The 20,111-nt window shown below is 38.0% G+C and overlaps 1 protein-coding gene across 11 annotated transcripts in view; it reads right to left on the reverse strand.

The window, feature by feature from the left end:
• CCDC171 (coiled-coil domain containing 171) overlaps positions 1-19,772 on the reverse strand; it is a 336,009-nt gene extending 316,237 nt beyond the window's left edge. For 6 of the 11 annotated variants that reach the window (XM_055428194.2, XM_055428192.2, XM_055428193.2 and 3 more), the window contains exons 1-3: positions 19,343-19,571; positions 12,633-12,789; positions 2,265-2,400 (exon numbers count right to left, since the gene is read on the reverse strand). In XM_055428194.2, the coding sequence (XP_055284169.2) occupies positions 2,265-2,400; positions 12,633-12,676 (180 nt within the window). In that variant the 5' untranslated portion in view covers positions 12,677-12,789; positions 19,343-19,571. Of the gene's footprint in view, positions 1-2,264; positions 2,401-12,632; positions 12,790-19,329; positions 19,573-19,662 lie in introns of those variants that run through there. The other 5 variants (XM_055428191.2, XM_088837890.1, XM_088837888.1 and 2 more) reach the window with 5 other exon arrangements.
• Positions 19,773-20,111: the final 339 nt, after the last annotated feature.

Below are 20,111 nucleotides of genomic sequence, written 5' to 3' on the forward strand. Positions count from 1 at the left end.
TTTTAATTTTTAAATTCTACCCATAAATGATATTGAGCTTCCCAGGTGGCTCTAATGGTAAAGAATATGCCTGCTGATGCAGGAGACTCAGGAGATGCAGGTTCAATCCTTGGGTTGGGAAGATCCCCTGGAGGAGGAAATGGCAACCCACTCCAGTATTCTTGCCTAGAGAATCTCAAGGACAGAGGAGCCTGGCAGGCTACAGTCCATAGGGTTACAAAGAGTCAGACACGACTGAAGCAACCTAGCATGAATGCATAAATGATATCATTCAGTGTTTGCCATTCTCTGTCTGACTTATTTCACTTACCATAATGCCCCCAAGGTCCATCTATGCTGTCACAAATGACAAGATGTCACTCTTTTTATGGCTGAGTAATATTCCATTAAATATATGTATTGTGTGTGCATGTATATACAAACATTTTCTTTATCCATTCAACTATTGATGGACACTTAGATTTTAAAGATATTTTATGGCAATCACCCAGTGTGTTAGTATCAGGAGTACCTGATAAGGCAAATATCTGGCCTTAATTTTTAGATGGTTTCATTCCTCTCTGCCTTGCTTTATAATGGACACATTTAGAAATCATACGGCTAAAAAAATTAATATATATGTAAAATCATCTAAACAAATAATTGAAACAATAAGAATGTATAGTAATTGGAGCTGAACCAATCATAACTACCTATTTTGAGAAAGTTCCCTTTCTTCCATAAGATAATTTCCTATCTATTTAATGTGAACATGTAATTCAAACTATTTTGATCATATAAAAGACAGTAAATGTATGTTCTGCTAAGAGAAATGTGATAACTATAAATGTATGTGAAAGAACATATTTAATGGATGAATGATTATCATAATACTAATATTCTCAAGTAAAATATATGTTTGGTTTTAAAAAATAAGTTTTGGAGATTATGAATAATTAGCACCCATTTAACAAATACAACTTGATATTCAGTATGCAATAATACAACATAAATAAAAGCAATTACTACTTCAATTATTTAAAATTATCTCAACTGCCATTAAAAATACAAATAAAACAGTTACATACTGATCACTTGTCATTTTAATCATAAACCATCGTTCCTTAGATAAGCTGAAAAAAACATTTATTCAACACACAATTACTGAGGACCTACTGTGTGCCAATAAGCAACTCAGGAGGTAGAGAGAAAAAGCATGGTCACTGCCTTCAGCTCTCAGGAAGCTTAAGGACTAAAGAAGATTAGGTAAGTATGAAATAAATGTTCTAGTTCTAAAATATCTATAACAACATATTATGGAAGAGCAGAGATAAGAGTAATTATTTTCACCTTTAGAAGGCTTTAAAAGGTGTTCTGACAGAACAGCATCGGAATTTAACAAAAACAGAAGGAAAATACACAGTTTACGCTTGACTGTCAATAAATTACAACTAGTATTACTGTTCACAGGCACTTCACAAGTTCTGTTTCACCTAATTATCTCAACAACCCTTTAGGACCAGTGTTTCACAAGGAGAAACCAATGATGTACAAGATAAATAACTTGCTGAAGGCAGCATACCTTGTAAATGGAAGGACCAAGAATGAGTCCAGGTCTCTGTAATTCGATATTTTTTTCACTACATCAGGCTACCTAAGCTGAGCTTTAAGAATGAGTAAGAGTTAAACAAAGACAAAGAAGAAAACAGAGAAAAAAGACAACAGACAGAAGAGACATACACATATAATTCATGAATTATCCTAGAGTAAAAAGTAACTACTGTCTTTGGAATATATGCATATACATATGAAATACATGTATTTATATACACACATGCTAATAAAATAAAAGATATAATGATATAATCAAAAAAGAAACTACAGTAATTCATGAATTACACCATGATTAAAAAGTCCATACTCAAATTTAAGAGACTGTTCTGCAACTGAGACCATAAGGAACCTACATTAAGATTTCCAAAACGTCTAATTTATAAATATCCCTTGCTCACCAATCACATATATCAATTAACACTTTTGATCAAATGTGTTGCTAATTAAAATAAAATTAAGACAACATACAAATAAATACAAAAGTTCATTAAATTTCTATTTTAACACTCCAAAACAATTCCACCATATTTAAAATATCATGTTATATTTATTTCCTTTTTAAGCACGAGAATGTTATAGTGATAAATGTTGAAACAAGGAGTTTCTGTGAAATGAATCTAAAATAATCAAACTCTACTTTCAACATTTTATAAGAAGAAAATAAATTCTACCTCTGCATTGTGTTTAGTTGTTATTTCTAATTTTTCTTTTTTAGCCCGATGGAGTTTCTTTCTGAGATCAGCAGTAATATCCAAGTCTGTTTCACTTTTAACCATTTGTTTTATATCAGATGAGGCATTCTTCAACCTATCAAAAGAAAATATAATTCTTATTAAGTAAATTTCAGGCACTTCTGGTATATCTGATAACTCATTTCTCAAAAAACAGGGAACATGTTATGGTCCTTGCCCAAAAGAAATGTGCCAGTAAAAGATATTGATTGCAAAAGCTACGACAGAAATGCAAAGCAGGATATAAACAAAATCACTGTCCACTGGGAAACCACCACACTGTTCAAGACAGGTGATTAAAGGTTATCTCATCCTACCACAAGCTGACAAGTTTTAGAGAAGACTGAGTTCTTTCCTTACTACTCTTTTAATTAACATGTTTAAATTATGCAAATAAATCACATACTACAAAAAGTATAAAAGAATACAGATTCAGGCTTTAAAGTGAAAAACTAAAGCACTCTACTTTTTTCCCAAAATTAAAATTTTAACCAAAATAACACCAAAGAGAATTTAGAGATATAAACTCAAAAGGAGATGAGATATGAAATATTGGAAGTTGGAATGTAGGTGCATAAGTGTTGATTGACTGACATAAGCAACCTGAATTCAAAGCCAAGGAAGGCAACCGGATTTACACCAGAGACCAAAAAGCTCACTTCACTGGCAACATCTTTTCAAATGGGGGTAAAAGTAGAGCAGAAAACAGAAGAATTAGTTGAAAGTCTCCCAAAGAAATAATGAGCACCTCAGATCCTCTACCCTACACACCACACACTGGGTATTGATTTCTTCCCCACTCTGGCAGAACACTAGGGGTTTATTCCCTGGAGAGGATAAAACAGAACACCTCAGGATATCAGATACAAACGTGGTTAAGTGTTCCACACCAAAAACAAGACATTCAAGTAAAAAGATATATAATAAATTAACATCCACAACCTTCTAATATTTATTATCTACCAGAACACTGGCAACCAAAACAGTGACTGGAAGGATCTTCCCTGGAGAATCTAACCAGCAGGCAAAAAAGACCTAGAGAGGATAACGCTAGAGGTTTTCCAACCAAACAGCTTAACCAGATCAGCTGACAGAGAATACCTCGCTCACAGAGCTTCCTATCATCTTTGTAGGCCTCTGCTTCTAAATATGAACAGACAGACAAGGATCACCAGAAATTAAGCAGCATTTAACAAGAAAGACAGAGACCACATGGGGCAGGGAAGAAGTCAAAGATTATTCCAGGGAAAAATAACTTTAGACAGCGAGAAAGGAAAAACCCCTAACATTAAAATGCTAAGAAAAACAGGAAGAGATAAAAAATCCATAGAACAAAAACTAGATGCAATTTTACATGAAATATTCATAGAACAAAAAAAAAAGAGCTCTTGGAAATCAAAAACACAAGGTAACAAACAAAAAACTAACTAAATAAAAGAAAAATATCCAAGATGACTGAAAAAAATCCAAGCAAAAATAATTTCCACTTTAGAATTTTATGCCCAACAAGTACCATTCAAAGCCAAGAGTATGAGAAAGACTATTTCAGTTCTGTAAGACATCAAACCATTTACATACAATTAATTTTCTCAAGGGGATATTGGAGACGTGTTTCACCAAAATAAAACCCACACTGAAAAAAAGACATGGGATTCCAGCAGTAGGGTATTCAAGACAAGAAAACAGCAAAGGGATGTCTAAGATAGGGACTCTTGAGAGTCCCTTGGACAGCAAAGACACCAGTCAATCCTAAAGGAAATCAACCCTGAATACTCACTGGAAGGACTAATGCTAAAGCTGAAGCTCCAATACTTTAGCCACCCGATGCGAAGAGCCGACTCATTGGAAAAGACCTTAATGCTGGGAAAGATTGAGGGCAAAAGAAGGGAGCAGCAGAGGATAAGATGGTTGGATAGCACCACTGACTCAATGGACATGAATCTGAGCAAACTCTGGGAGATTGTGAAGGACAGGAAAGCCTGGAGTGCTACAGTTAATGGGGTAACAAAGAGCTGGACATGACTTAGCAACTGAACAGGAGGATGGAAGAAGGCACCCAGTGAGAACTGTGGGAGACTGTCCCAACTGAACTGGCCAACACCTCCAGGAGTGATTTAAGAACATGAGAACAGAAAATAACAGAATATATCAATTATGTGAATAATATATTGAGAGATTTATAAAACTTAGCAGGAGAATGAAGCTGAATTCATAAGTATGTGGCAATTAAGTCAAATAAACAATAAATGAGAAAACTATTAAATTCAAGGAAAACAAGATGTATAAGAGAGAAAAATTGCCACAAAACACTACTACATGGCTCTACTGGAAATTTGTTATAATTAAATAATAATATCAACATTGAATAACTAATCTAACCAAGATTATATACCACTAAATGAAGAGAGAATAAAAAAGAGAGGCAAACATGAAAACTAAATTATGAACTTCTATAGCAGAAAGTCAGCAGATAATGGCTAAACATGGAAAATCAAATAGCAATATAAAAAATTTTATTGAAGAAACATGGATTTTAAAAAAGCATCTCAGAAAGTTGAAAATGATTATTTCTAGGGATAAAGAAAGTTATTTGTCTCAAGGTAATAAGTACTGCTATTTTTCCTAACAGCAGTAAGAAAGCCTTATAGAACAATTAATCTTTTAATACTGTTCATATGCAATTTTAACCACTTCACAGGTCACAGCCTTGTCAAGACAAAGGGGCTTGTGTAACTCGAAACCATGAGCCATGCCATGCAGGCTACCCAAGACAAACTGGTCATAGTGAAGAGTTCAGAAAAAACGTGGTCCACTAGAGGAGGAAATGGCAACCCACTCCAGTATTCTTGCCACGAGAACTGCATGAAAAGTATAAAAAGGCAAAAAATATGTCACTAGAAGATGAGCCACCCAGGTCAGAAGGTGTATATTATGTCCTCTGGAGAAGAACAGAGGACAATTACTAATAGCTCCAGAGAAAATTAAATAGCTGGGCCAAAGCAGAAAATAAGGTTCAGTTGTGTGTCTGGTGGTGAAAGTAAAGTCCAATGCTGTAAAGAACAATACTGCATAGGCACCTGGAGGGTTAGGTCCTTGAATCAAGGTAAGTTAGACATGATCAAACAGGAGACGGCAAGAGTGAACATTGACCTCTTAGGAATCCATGAACTGAAATGGACAGGAATGAGTGAATTTAACTCAGATGACCATTATATCTACCACTGTGGAAAACAAAAGGCAGAAGAACCAGAGATCAAATTGCCAATATCCACCAGATCATAGGAAAAGCAAATGATTCCAAAAAACATCTACTTTTGCTTCACTGACTACACTAAAGCCTTTGACTGTGTGAATCACAAAAAACTGGAAAATTCTTAAAGTGTTGAGAATACCAGACCACTTTACTTGCCTCCTGAGAAACCTGTATGCAGGACAAGAAGCGACAGTCAGAACTGGACATGGAACAACAGACTGGTTCAAACTTGGGAAAGGATTACGTCAAGGCTGTATATTGTCACCTTGCTTATTTAACTTATATGCAGAGTACATCATGGGGAATGCTGGGCTGGAAGAAGCACAAGCTGGAATCAAGATTGACAAGAGAGATACAAACAACCTCAGATATACAGGTGACACCACTCTAACAGCAGAAAGTGAAGAGCAACCAAAGAGCCTCTTGATGGAAGGTAAAAGAGTAGGATGAAAAACCTGGCTTAAAACTCAACATTCAAAAAACAAAGATCATAGCATCTGGTCCCATCACTTCATAGCTGCTGCTGCTGCTAAGTCACTTCAGTCGTGTCCGACTCTGTGCGACCCCACAGACGGCAGCCCACCAGGCTCCCCGTCCCTGGGATTCTCCAGGCAAGAACACTGGAGTGGGCTGCCATTTCCTTCTCCAATGCATGAAAGTGAAAAGTGAAAGTGAAGTCGCTCAGTTGTGTCCAACTCTTCACGACCCCATGGACTGCAGCCTACCAGGCTCCTCCACCCATGGGATTTTCCAGACAAGAGTACTAGAGTGGGTTGCCATTGCCTTCTCCGTCACTTCATCGCAAATCACAGCAAATAGATGGGAAAAAAGTCGAAACAGAGACAGATTTCATTTTGCAGGGCTCCAAAATCACTGCGGAAGGTGACTGCAGTCACAAAATTAAAAGACCCTTATTCCATGGAAGCAAAGCTTTGACAAACCTAGACATCAGAGACACCACTTTGCCAACAAAAGTATGTATAGTCAAAGCTATGGCTTTCTCGGTAGTCACGTTCGGATATAACAGTTGGACCAAAAAGAAGGCTGGGTTCTGAAGAACTGATATTTTTAAATTGTGGTGCTGGAGAAGACTCTTCAGAGTCCTTTGGACTGCAAGGAGATCATACCAGTCAATCCTAAAGGTAATCAACCCTGAATATTCATCAGAAGGATGGATGCTGAAGCTGAAGCTCCAATACTCTGGCCACCTGATGCAAAGAACCAATTCATTGGAAAAGACCCTGATGCTGGGAAGATTGAAGGTAAATGTAGAAGGGGGCAGCAGAGGATGAAATGGTTAGATAGCATCACTGACTGAATAGACATGAATTCTCTCCCAGAGAACTGGGAGAGAGTGGAGGACAGAGGAGCCTGGCATGCTGCAGTCCATGGGGTTACAAAGAGCTGGACACAAGTTAGCGACTGAACAAGAAAAACAAAAATGGAATTTAAGTTTTTTAATATAAGACTAAAATAATAAAGAATCAATGAAACCAAAATTTGGTTCTTTAAAAAGGTCAATAAACTTAATAAACTTTTAGTTAGCTAGACAAAGAAAAAAGAGAAGAAACTCAAAGTATAAAAACAAAGAATGAAAGTGGGAATGGAACTACCAACCTAGAAGGATTATAATGAGTAACATGAACAACTTCATGCTAACAAATTAGACAATTTAAATCAAATGGACAAATTCCTAAAAAGATAGTAATTACTAAAACTATCTCAAAAAGAAATGTAAATCACAACAGACTTATAGCATTAAATTAATATATTTCAAATCTAACCATAAGTCAAGTCTAGATTGCTTCACGAGTAAACCCTACCAAACTTTAAAGAAGAAATAATACCAATCCTCACATTAGAAGTGGGCAAAACGTTTCTCAAAATCATTCTGAGTCTGAGACAGACATCACGAGAGAGAAAGGGTAAGAGACCAATATCTTTCATGAAGAGAAATACAAAAAATCCTCAACAAAACATCAGCAAACCAAATCCAGCAACATCATAAAAGAATTAAATTACAACATGACTAACTGGCATTTATCCCCAAAGTAGAAAATTCACATAATGTCTGAAACTCAATTGATGTAACATACCATTTTACTAAAACAAAGGACAAAAACTACGTATCTCAATAGATGTACAAAATCCAGCACCCATTTATGATTAAAAAAAAAACTCTCAACAAACTGGGAATACCAGAAAATTTTATCAATCTGTGAAAGGGCCTGAATGAAAACCTGCCAAAAAGTAGCATCAAACTTAATGGTGAAAGTTTAAAAACCGAAAATTTCTCCTAAGTCTGGGAACAAAACTAAGATGTCTAGTATTTTTATTCAAGACTGTGTTGGAGCTTATAGACAGCGCAACGAGGAAAGAAAAAGAAAAAAATAAAATAAAAGGCACAAATACTGGAAGGGAAGAGGTAAAACTGTATGTAATTACAAAGGACATGATCCTTCAAGATTATCCTAAGAAATTCATAAAGAAGCAAAAAGACTGGAACAAAAAACAATTTCAGCAAAGTCACAGAATATAATAATAGACATAAACCAATCACATTTCTAAACACTAGCAATAAATAATCCAAAAAAGAAATTTAAAACATAATTCCACTTATAATAGCATCAAAAAATAGACAGGATTAAATTTAACAAAAGATGTGTAACTCTTCTACATTGAAAAGTAGAAATTATTGCTGAAATAAATTGAAGAACTAAATAAATGAAGTCTTTCCACATCACACTCATATATTTGAAGACGAGTATTTTAAGGTGGTCACTTTCTTCAAACTGAATATGGATTCAATATATTCCCTACCAAAATCCCAGTAGCTTCTATTTTTTGTAGAAACTGACAAGCTGAAAGCAACTATACTCTGTGTGCATGTTAAGTCGCTTTAGTCGTGTCCGACTCTTTTCAACTCTATGGATTGTAGCCCACCAGGCTCCTTTGCCCATGGGATTCTCCAGGCAAGAATACTGGAGTGGGTAGCCATTTCCTTTTCCAGAGGATCTTCCCAACCCAGGGATTGAACCTGTGTCTCTTTTATGTCTCCTGCATTGGCAGGCATGTTCTTTACCACTAGTGTCACATGGGAAGCCCCACAACTATAGTAAAAATTAATTTAAAAAATAAAAATATATAAAAATGGTTTTCTGTGCAAAAACTCCATATTTTTTATGAGACCTTTTATCTGTAGATTTTAAAAACCGTACTATCATTCTAATTCATGGATAATTTGTCTTTAAAAATATAGCTGTTTAAAAAACAGCTTTCAGAACAAGGCCCATACAGAGTAAACCTGCTGGTGTGAGGCACAATGTGTACACAAGCCTATGATATGATCTCTGTGGGAGCCATTTACAATTGCTTTCTTAAATATGACAACTATTTTAACTATTGTGATTATTCGGTAAGCATTAGGTTTTTAGACTTACTAAACCAAAACCAAATGAACATGGAATCTTTACACTGAAAAAAAAAAAAGAACGAAAGCTTTGTTCGTAGTGATGCTTTCTAACGTCCACCTGACTTCACATTGTAGGATGTCTGGCTCTAGGTGAGTGATCACACCATCGTGATTATCTGGGTCGTGAAGATCTTTTTCATACAGTTCTTCTGTGTATTCTTGCCACCTCTTCTAAATATCTTCTGCTTCTGTTAGGTCCATACCATTTCTGTCCTTTATCGAGCCCATCTTTGCATGAAACGTTCCCATGGTATCTCTCATTTTCTTGAAGAGATCTCTAGTCTTTCCCATTCTATTGTTTCCCTCTATTTCTTTGCACTGATCACTGAAGAAGGCTTTCTTATCTCTCCATGCTATTCTTTGGATCTCTGCATTCAAACGGGTATATCTTTCCTTTTCTCCTTTGCTTTTTGCTTCTTTTCTTTTCACAGCTATTTGTAAGGCCTCCTCAGACAGCCATTTTGCTTTTTTGCATTTCTTTTTTGTGGGAAAAGGAAAGAAGGGTTTGCCATTCCCTTCTCCAGTGGGCCACATTTTGTCAGAACTCTCCACCATGACCCATCCATCTTGGGTGGCCCTACACAACATGGCTCATAGTTTCATTGGGTTAAACAAGGCTGCGGTCCATGTGATTAGGTTAGTTAGTTTTCTGTGATGGTGGTTTTCAGTCTGTCTGCCCTCTAATGGAGAAGGATAAGAGGCTTAAAGAAGCTTCCCGATGGGAGAGACAAATAGTACTGAAACAACTGATATCCACAAGCAGAATGATAAATTTAGACCCTTACCTCACACTATACATTGAAAAGTAATTCAGGGACTTCCCTGGTAGTCCAGCGGTTAAGAATCCACCGGTAATGCAGGGGATAAAGGATCCATCCCTTGTCAGGGAACTAAAGACACCACCTTCCACTGAGCAACTAAGCCTGAGCACAACTACTGAGCCTGCAGGCCACAGCTAGAGAGTCCACGCACCGCAAGGAAAAATTCCACATGACTCAGTGAAGATCCCACATGCTGCAACTAAACCCTGATGCAGCCAAGTAAATAAATATCTTTTTTTTTTAAGTAACTTAAAATGGAGCCCAGACTTAAGTATAAGAACTAAAATTAAAAAAAAAAAAAAAAAGAACTAAAATTATAAAAATTCTAGGAAACATAGGAGAAAAATCATCATGACCTTAAGTTGGGCAAAGATTTCTTAGATATGAAGCCAAAAGCACAATCCATAAAGAAAAAGAATTGAACTTTATAAAAATTAGTAACTCTTACACTTCAAAAGACATTATTAAGAAAATGAATTCAAGCCAACAAATGGGAAAAAAAATATTAGCAAAGTATATACCTGATACAAGACTTGTATCCAGAATATGTAAAGAACTATTAAAGCTCAGTAACAAAAAGACAAAAATTTTAAATTGGGCAAACAATCTCAATAGGCTTTTCACCAATGAAGATACACAAATGGCCAAAAAATGCATGTGCAAAGATGTTCAACATCATTGCTCTTTAGGAAAATAAAAATAAAATTGCCATGACATATCACTTTCACTAGATTGGCTATAATCAAAAAATCAGAAAATAACAAGTGCTGGTGAGGATGTGGAGAAACTAAAACCCTTATACATTGCTGGTAGAAATGTAGTATAGTTCAGTCACTTCAGAATGCAATTTGGCAGTTTCTTAAAAATGTTAACATCAATTTACTATATGATGGAAGTAACAGTGTTCCTAAGAATCTACCCAAGAGAAATGAAATAATATTTCCACGCAAAGACTTGTACACAAGTGCTCACAGCAGCATTATTTATAATAGGCAAACTGTGGAAACAATCCAAATGTCCATCAACTGAGGGATGGTTAAACAAAATGTACATAACCATAAAATGGAATATTCAGCAATAAGAAGAAACAAAGTACTGACACATGTTATGGCATGATAAATCCAAAGAACATGCCTAATGAAAGAAGACAGACACAAATGATCTCACATTGTATGATCCCATTTATATGAATTATTCAAAAAATGCAAATCTACAGAAACAGAAAGTAGATCAGTGGTAAATAGCAGAGTTTAAATAACTTCATTGGTCCAAATTCTAGAATTCTGAAGAGTAACGTACTTATTAAAAATTATGATACATGTATATTAATTTGGCAAGCTGGTCCCCCAAATATCGAAAAAGCAAGATACTAAATATTATAAATATTATTCTAATTTTTAAAATATGTATTTATAAATATATGTGTATGTTCAAAAGAAAAATTCTGTGCAGATATAAACCAAAATACTATCAGTGTTAACTCTTAAGTGGTAAGATTATAAGCAGTTTCATTGTTTCACTTGTTTTTTTCAATAATTCTAAAAATATATGCATTATCAGCATTAAAATATGTATTAAAATATACATATCTATGTGCATATATAAAATCAGCTATTAGAGCAAGAAGGAAACCTTAAAGATACCCTGTTTAGCAGTATCTGAACCATCTTCACTACAGTGGTGGAGAACTAACTGATGAGACCTCACTCAACCCTTGAAACATTTGGTAAAAGAAAGAATTCTTGAGATAAAATTTGAACAAAGAGAAATGTTAATATTTTACTCATTTATTCTCTATCTTGCTCCAGAAAGAATTTAAGGTAGCTCCTGAAGACAGGTAGAAAACGTTTATATAGCAAATCCTATTTATAAAGCAAAGTACGTGTAAGCCACCATACTTGCCCCACCCATACACATTCCTGCTGAAAAGGTGCGCAAAATGACTTCTCTAAATGTGAGCAATTACTATCCCTACTCCACTCCCCGTTGCTTCTGTAAAATATATTTAAAAGGGAAAACTAAAAAAGAAAATTTAAAAACAGATAAAATTCAAACTTAAGGCATGTATTATCAGATTCAACATACAGAAAATTACTCTGTAATATGATTATACAAGTTTCTAAACACTAATTTTCAATTTCTGTACTTATTTCTTTGTAAACCAGGTTTTGAGTTGCACTCTCCAAAATGGCTCCATTCTATATTACAGACTTAAGAGTTTTTATATTATACACATGAGAAATGAATAAACCAAAGGCAGGCAACTCACTCAAAGGCAGATATGAATGGTACAAAAACAGGTGAGCAACAGCAATTATTAGAATGTAAACTCCAAATAAAGAAGCAGTTAGCAACAGGAGCTAAAACCAACAAAATGCTTTAGTTAACTAGAGGGATGAACCAGTCGGGACGATGAGGAAGTAAGAGAAAAACAGAGCAACACATATTATGGCAAGCCAAGTAATAGTGAATAAGCAGAAGAAAAGATTTAAAGAAGTGGAAAAGAATAAGCAAGTTTCTAGGGACCACAGAAAGTAGAGACACTTGACTTTTGTGCACTGAGTTAACAAAGGAGCACAAAGAGCCACATAAAGTCTTCAGTCCCAGGTCTGATTTTTACCAGGCATCACCCCTGCTCCTCCAGTCCCATGAAATTTCCATTTCCCTTACCATCTCATGAGAATTCTTACAATCAGCCACTCCAACCACTTACTTCTCCATGGTCCCTGCAACCAAAAGCATTCCTCAAGTAGTAGACTTACCTCTGAATATCACCAGGGGTATTACTCGAAGTGTTCGAATTCATGACAAATCTTCCAACTCTTTCAAAATACCCCACTGTTGCTTAATGATATACTTCGTTACTGATGATTTAAACTGTCCAAGATGTCTGTGGTTTACAGGTTACATGACTGAAGTCTGTTGAAGTAAACCATATAATAGTAGTTACTTATGTGAGTCCCGAGACAATGAGTGATTTATATATATACACACACACAAAAGGAAAAAATATATATATATATAAAACGTTTTCTTTATCCATTCATCTATTGATGGACACTTAAAAGATATTTTGTACCAATAACCCAGTGTGTACCTGATAAGGCAAAAATCTGGCCTTAGTTTTTAAATAGTTTCATTCTTTTCTGCTTTGCTTTATAATGGACATATTTAAAAATTATATGGCTAAAAAATTAATACAAGAGGCCAGGTCATTGAATGATAATTACTTGAATGATAAATGATCCGCCAAGGCACACACACCATCATGAAGGAAAAATAGAAGAATTATTTAGTAAAATTGTAGGTGTCCAAGGATAGCTAGAAGACCTCCCCCCACCAAAATCTAACCTGATCTGTCCCTACTCGCAATAAACACCCCTAAGAGAGATCACTGAAAGAAGGACTCAAATAAGCCAACTGAGATGTAGACCCAAACACAGTACTAAGAACAGGACTAATGGTTCCTAGAACCAAACACTAGGGGATCTTCAAAACACTGATTCACACGGCTGATGCAGTATAGCTTGACCTAGGACAAAGAAGATGGAATGTTTACTAAGATGAGGGGGAAAATTGCACTTTATTTTATTCCTCCTAAATACTACGTTTGGGAACAGTGGGAGACAAACATCACTATCATTAATTTATTGAACACCTAGTGCAGTAAGCACTGTGCTTGGTACTTTATACACAGAGCTATAGAACGCTGATCCTTACACCACCGCAATATAAAGATTATCCCATTTTTTAAAAGAAAAATCTAAGACAGATATTAGAAGTAATTTGTCAAAAGTCACATAGTTACAGGACCAAAATTCCAACTCATTACTATCTAACTATATAGCTCTAAGCCCAGGCTCATTCTACAAGGTCACTGTTGATACAGGTAAATTGTAATTGTCTTACCTGAGGTTTATTATCCTCATTTCAATTACAGAAATGCATCTGATTCAGAGATGTTTAAATGACTTGCCTATAGCCAGTCAGCTCTACTCAGTAGAGGACATCGAAGAATCAAGCTCTTCTGATACTGAGTCTCAAAATCTTTTCACCTTACCACCATGCCCTCAAAGTTCAGACTCCAAAGAATCTGCCTTCAGAATGAAGTAAAAGAGTTAGAACTTAGAAGGAAGGGACTCTTTTATACTTAAGAGTAATGTCCAAGGCTCAAAAGTACATATATATTTTTTCTATTTTTGTGAAAAGAATTAAATACACATACACACCACATGTACAAACTTATGTGACACAAACAGAACCTCTATTTACCTCACAGGAAAAGAATTTACATACTTAGAGCCTTAATAAAGTCTGTGCTTTTGACTTTGTTTTGATCTTGGGCACAGAAATGTGGGCAAAGGTAGTTAACCAAACTTTAATATAATTGTTTCAATAAAGCTAAACTGATGAGAACCACCATTTTTCACTGCCTTATTTTGGTATCTAACATCTTCAAACCTGAACGGTCATCTACAGAGAAAGGGTCTTCCCTACTCAGACGCAAGTTTCATTGATTTCCAGATCACTGATACAGACAGCATAACAGGCAGATGGTTTCCCATGATCTCTGTCCCATGGGTTTCTCTCTAGTATAATACCCTCCCCTTTACTGGGCAGAACCTGAGACTTGCTTCTAAGCAAGAGAACATGGTGAAGGTGACAGGCTGCACTCCCATGATTACTTTGTTCTGTATGACTCCGTCCTAGCTGATGAAGTGACAGATAACCCCCAGCACACTGTCACACTGTGAACTGCCGATGCAGAGGGCCAGCTGACAGGGAACGGCAGGCACCCTCCCCAAAGGCAGTAAAAAGCCAGATCCCTCGATCATACAGATGCCAACAGGAAACACATTCTGGGCAATTCCCTGGAGATCCAGTGCTCAGGACCCTGCGCTCTCACTGTAGGGAGCACAGGTTTGACCCCTGGTCAGGGAACCAAGATTCCGCAAGCCGATTCTGCAAGCTGCATAGCATAGCCAAAAAAAAAGACATTCTGCCAACAACTTGAATGAAAAGGGTAGCAAATTCTTTGAGGTCAAGGTTCCACATGAGAACACTGCCAGCAGCACCTTGATTGCAACTTGGTGAAATTCTGAACAGAGGGCCCACCTACGCAGTGCCCAGATTCCTAACCTACAGAAACCGAGAAATAATAAATCAGGGCTGTTTTAAGTTTGCGGTAACTTGTTACACAACAATAGAAAATGAATACAGATAACAAGCTTGAAAACACATTTGCAGAGTTAAAAAGAAAAAAGAAAAGAAAAAGAGTTAATATGTAAAGTACAAAATGGATTCTGACATCAACCCCACCTATGTGTGTATGTCTCTTCCTTTTTTCATAGGTTAATTTCCTAGTGAATTTACATAGCAGAGTTTGTAAAAATCCTATCTAAATAAGATAGAAAAACTAGAAATCATGGACAATGTTTACAATAAAAAGAATTACAAAATACAAATGAATAAGGGCAAAGCAGCAACAACCACAAAACCCACATGGAGGTGGAAGTGTCCGTACGGAAGAAAGCAGAGGGAAATAATAAGACCCCCCCAAAAGAACCCCCAAAACAGATAGTTAATGGAAAGCATGGCAGGAAAATCTGAGAGCAAGGGCTGAAACTGACACATGAAACAGACATGTGGTAAGAGAGTCTTGAAGGGTTGGTACCATTCAGCCTCACACTCATTACTGACCTGCCAAGGTGCCCTTCCTGAACAGGGGCCCACATTAATGAGAATCAGTAGACAACAGAATCAGGGGAAATAAAGACAAAGTAAAGAGATAGCTCAGACCAAACTGTAGGAGGAAACAGGGCCAGAAAATCTCAGTACCAAGCACTCACAACAAAAAAATGACAGGGTTTTGTGAATTCTGAAAAGCTTTCCTGTACCTTGCTCAAAATTCAGGAAGACTAACCTGTCATAAAACTCAGCAACAGAAAAGCAGAGTGCTCAAATTTCATACAAATATGAGGAGAAATAGAGTAAGGAACGGAATGGACTCCTGAAAATGAAAGAATGACAGAAACACAAGTCCACAAATCAGATTAAAATCATAACTTACTATTTCAAAATAAGTTACAAGGGGGACTTCCCTGGTGGTCCAGTGGCTAAGACTCCGTGCTCCCAATGCAGGGGGCCTGGGTTGGACCCCTGATCAGGAACTAGATCCCACAAACCGCAACTAAGATCTCACATGCCGCAACTAAGATTCCACATGCTGCTGCAACAAAGATCAACGATTTCATGGGCCCAAACTGAGACCCGGCACAGTCAAATAAATAAAAGTAAATATTGAAAAAGATGAGCTACAAGACATTAACAAAATGGTATAAGGCATGAAAGAATAGGAATCAGAATTAGAAAACATCAGACATAAGATCAGACAAAGATTAGAAAGATTAAAAAAAAAATTCTGCAGTGAAGACTAGAGGGAACAAGAGTAAATAAACATGATCCAAAAAAAAAAAAAACTCTTAAAGGACATACAAAATGAAATAGAAGTAAAAATTTTAAACAAAAATTTAAGAAAAAGACCAAAATGATTCAAGAGAATGTGAAAATATACTGAAAACAGGCTAAGAATAACCAACATGGAAATAACAGAAGTCCCTGAATAAGCGATAAAGCAAGGGAAACAGAACAAACACTAAAAACTGTAATTCAAGAAAACTTTTCTTAAATATAAAATGATTCTAATCCACAGTTCCAAAAAATAAGCTGCATATCGGAGAACACGAACCCAGCACAATTAACACCAAGACATAATCTAAGATAACTCTGGACTTCAGCAAAAAGTTGTACACAAATGTTCATAGCAGCATTGTTCATAAACAGCCAAGAGGTAAAAACCCAAATATCCATCAGTTCGCCAATATAGAAACAAACATGAAATATTATTCAACCATAAAAAGGAATGAAGTACCAATATATGCCACAACATGGCTGAGTGCGGAAAACATTATGTTAAGTGAAAGAAGCCAGACACAAAGGACACATATCGTATAATTCCATTATGTATGAACAAATTGATACCCCAAAACCACACCCTTCCATCATCATTCCTACTGTGCACACACAAACATCCCTTCTCCAGGTATCACACTTAGATGATATCATTTCACTCTACATCAACCCCAAGGGGAAGATACTGTTAATATCCCCATTTTATACCCTGGGAAACTGGGGCTTAAAGATACTCAGTCCCTTGTCCAAAGTCACATCTCTAGTAAGTGACAGAGTAAGGATTCAAATCCAAATTGGCTATCTCCAGAGCTTTGCTATGTACCTTTGCCATTAACCTTCAATACACGGCTCACCCCGTGACGTCCCTCACATGTCAGGGAAGCACTCCTGCTCCGTACTGCCGAGTTCTTAAACACAGATCATTCTTCCCCACATCCAAACTACATGTCAGGGTCTTAATAAAAGATGACCCAGACGTCCAGTGAATTCCTCAATCCAGAAGGGATTTCCACAGAGTTGGGCCAAAAGCAGGGCACCCACTCGGCAGTGATGGATAAAGGCAAAGTTTAAATCACTTTATTTTAATGTGTTGATATCTTTTATGTTCTCTTGGTAGTGAAGTTGGTTTATTCTCACTATTCCCACTAAAACTGATGAAAGAAAGTGAAAGTCACTATGTCCGACTCTTTGCGAAACATGGACTACACAGTCCACCAAATTCTCTAAGCGAGAATACTGGAGTGGGCAGCCTTTCCCTTCTCCAGGGGATCTTCCCAACCCAGGGATTGAACCCAGGTCTCCCGCATTGCAGGCGGATTCTTTACCAGCTGAGCCACAAGAGAAGCCCCAAAACAGATAAAGGGATGTTAATGTACACCATTCGTCAAGAAGTTTTTTAGAAATAGTTAATGGGGCAATTGAGGACAAGGGATCAATGGTCTGGACATACTTAGAGTAAGCACCAGCCAAAAAGACAATTCTGCTTTAGATTTCAGAGCTACTGATGGTAAGAAGTTTTGCTATCTCACATCTGAGTCCTTCTGTAGGTCATCCAGAATGCACTGATCTCTCTCTGTGTGTCTGCACGTATCAGGGGAAAGGGGAGGGGCAGGGAGAATGAAAAGATGAAAACTATTATTGAGCACTTCCTGCAAGCCAGACACTACGTTAAGCATATTGGAGCTCAGTGAATCTTCCTAATACCCTACAGATACAGATGAGAACACTGAAACTTGGAGAGGTTGAGTAACATGTGTATAAAGATATCCAGTGGGAGGGTTAGAATTCAAGTTCATATTGTGGCTGACTCCTAAATCCATTATCTTTCACAACACAGTGCTGTCTTCAATACTAACCACATCTGTAGTGTGGGTGTCTATTAGCAAACATATATTTCACCTTTTAAAAAAGATGTTCGGTTCTTTCATCAAAACAAAACCAAGATAAATGGGTTGAGGCAATCAAAGTATTTTAGGATTAAATGAGACTTCAGAGATCCAGTCTATCCTTCTTATCTGACAGATAGGGCTTTTTAGTGCCCAGGGAGCTTAGGTGATTCGCCTGAGGTCACACAGCTAATAAAAGTCTCCACTAGAACTGAAACAGAAAGCTCCAAACTAAAATCACCGCTTTCATCTTTCCTTGTAGAAGGTTGCACACTGCCTTTGTTTCCTCTTCATTTCATGGGAAACCAAGTTCCTTTTCTGCTTTCCACTTGTTACTAGACACTAACTGTTCAATAAAACAAGTAACAAAAAATGGTAGGTTCTCTCCTTCAAGATTATGAAAAGACTAAATAAAACATCAATGTGTAATGTGTTCAAAAATATTTGGACACCAACTGAAATTGGTTCTCAAGTAAATGTAAGTGGTTATCATTGGCGATCTGCTTAAAACGGGGGCGGGGGGAAGGGGAGTGGAATTGCCTAGGATAAATATCACATGGAATAAAGAACAGTCAAAAGGAAACTCCACTTCTGCAGAAATCGTACAGCCACGGAGCAACTCAGAGCTCTCTTTTCTCTTAAGAGTCATGAAGTAGAAGCTACAGAAGACAGCCCAGCACAACTCATTCTTTCATTTATCAAACATTTACAGAGTGTCTAGTGTGTGGCTGGCATTTTTATTAAAAGGGATGAAAGTGATCTGGTTCTTGTCCTCGAAGGACTTACTGATTCTTGAGAGGGAAAGCGCCCAGCAATCTGGAGTTGTAAACTTAAGAAGTTCCAAGTCCAGGCCCTCTGAGTCCTGCCCTCTGGACCCTACCCAGTCCTCTGTGTACTGAGGCAGCGGTCTTTGGCTAGGATGATCCAGAAGCATCTTCCTCCAGGTGGGCGGAAAGGCCCAGCCCAGGGAACTGGAGGCGATTCCCCATTGACAGAACAGCCTCAAACTAACTCAAGGTCCCCCATAACCTTAACTGCAGCCCCCCCATAACCGTTCCTCTCAACACCTCCCAGCCCCAGTCTTTCTCCTCCAAACTCCCACCTCTGATGGTTACCTCAGGGGGCTCCCGGGATCCAAACTGCACACCCACGGCCCCTGGGGCAGCTTCAAATCTCAAAGGCAGAAAGAGGCGCGGGCCGATCACGGGAGCAAAAACTGTTGGAACCCGACGGACTCTAGGACCCGGGGAGGGGAAACGAATAGCACAGCGGGGAACGAAGGGAGACCAGCCCCCGAGAGACTGTTTACAACGGCCACTTCCGGAGCCTAGACTTCTCTCCAGACCTCCGCAGACTTTCTGGGGGCCCCTAGCCCCGCCCCGCCCCTTTCCTCCCTCCTCCCGCCTCCCGCAGCCCGCAGCTCCAGGATACGCACTCGGAGAACGCCGGGCTCGGATTGGAAGATCCGGGCCCGCAGAGCTGCGCGGCCTCGCTGGAAGGCAAGCGGCGCATGCGCTGTTGCTGGGGAGCGGCGCGCTACCGTCGCGCGCGGCGCCGCTCCTGGCGCGTCCTTTCCGCGCGTGAGGACGCTGGGTCCCGCGCCCTGAGGTTCCCGGGTCACAGTCCTAGAATCCCCAGAGAGCTGGCTGAAAAGGCCGGTTCCTAAGCCCTAGCTCAGAAGCCCGCCTACTGAATAAAATTCTTAAGAAGTCGAATGCCAGGTGCTCCATATTCACGCTAGCTCCCCTGCTGATCCTTAGTATCACTGCCCGCCTTCGGGGTCCATAGTCCGGAGCCGGAGCCAGGGGCAAATTCTCTGGGCTCGGCTTCTGCAGCAGTGGCTGTTTTCCCGCTGTTTAGACAGCTCCCAACTGCCGGGCGCTT

The sequence above is a fragment of the Moschus berezovskii genome, chromosome 7, assembly GCF_049115385.1.
Source record: "Moschus berezovskii isolate FMDL1 chromosome 7, NW_MosBer_1.0, whole genome shotgun sequence".
Taxonomy (NCBI): domain Eukaryota; kingdom Metazoa; phylum Chordata; class Mammalia; order Artiodactyla; family Moschidae; genus Moschus; species Moschus berezovskii.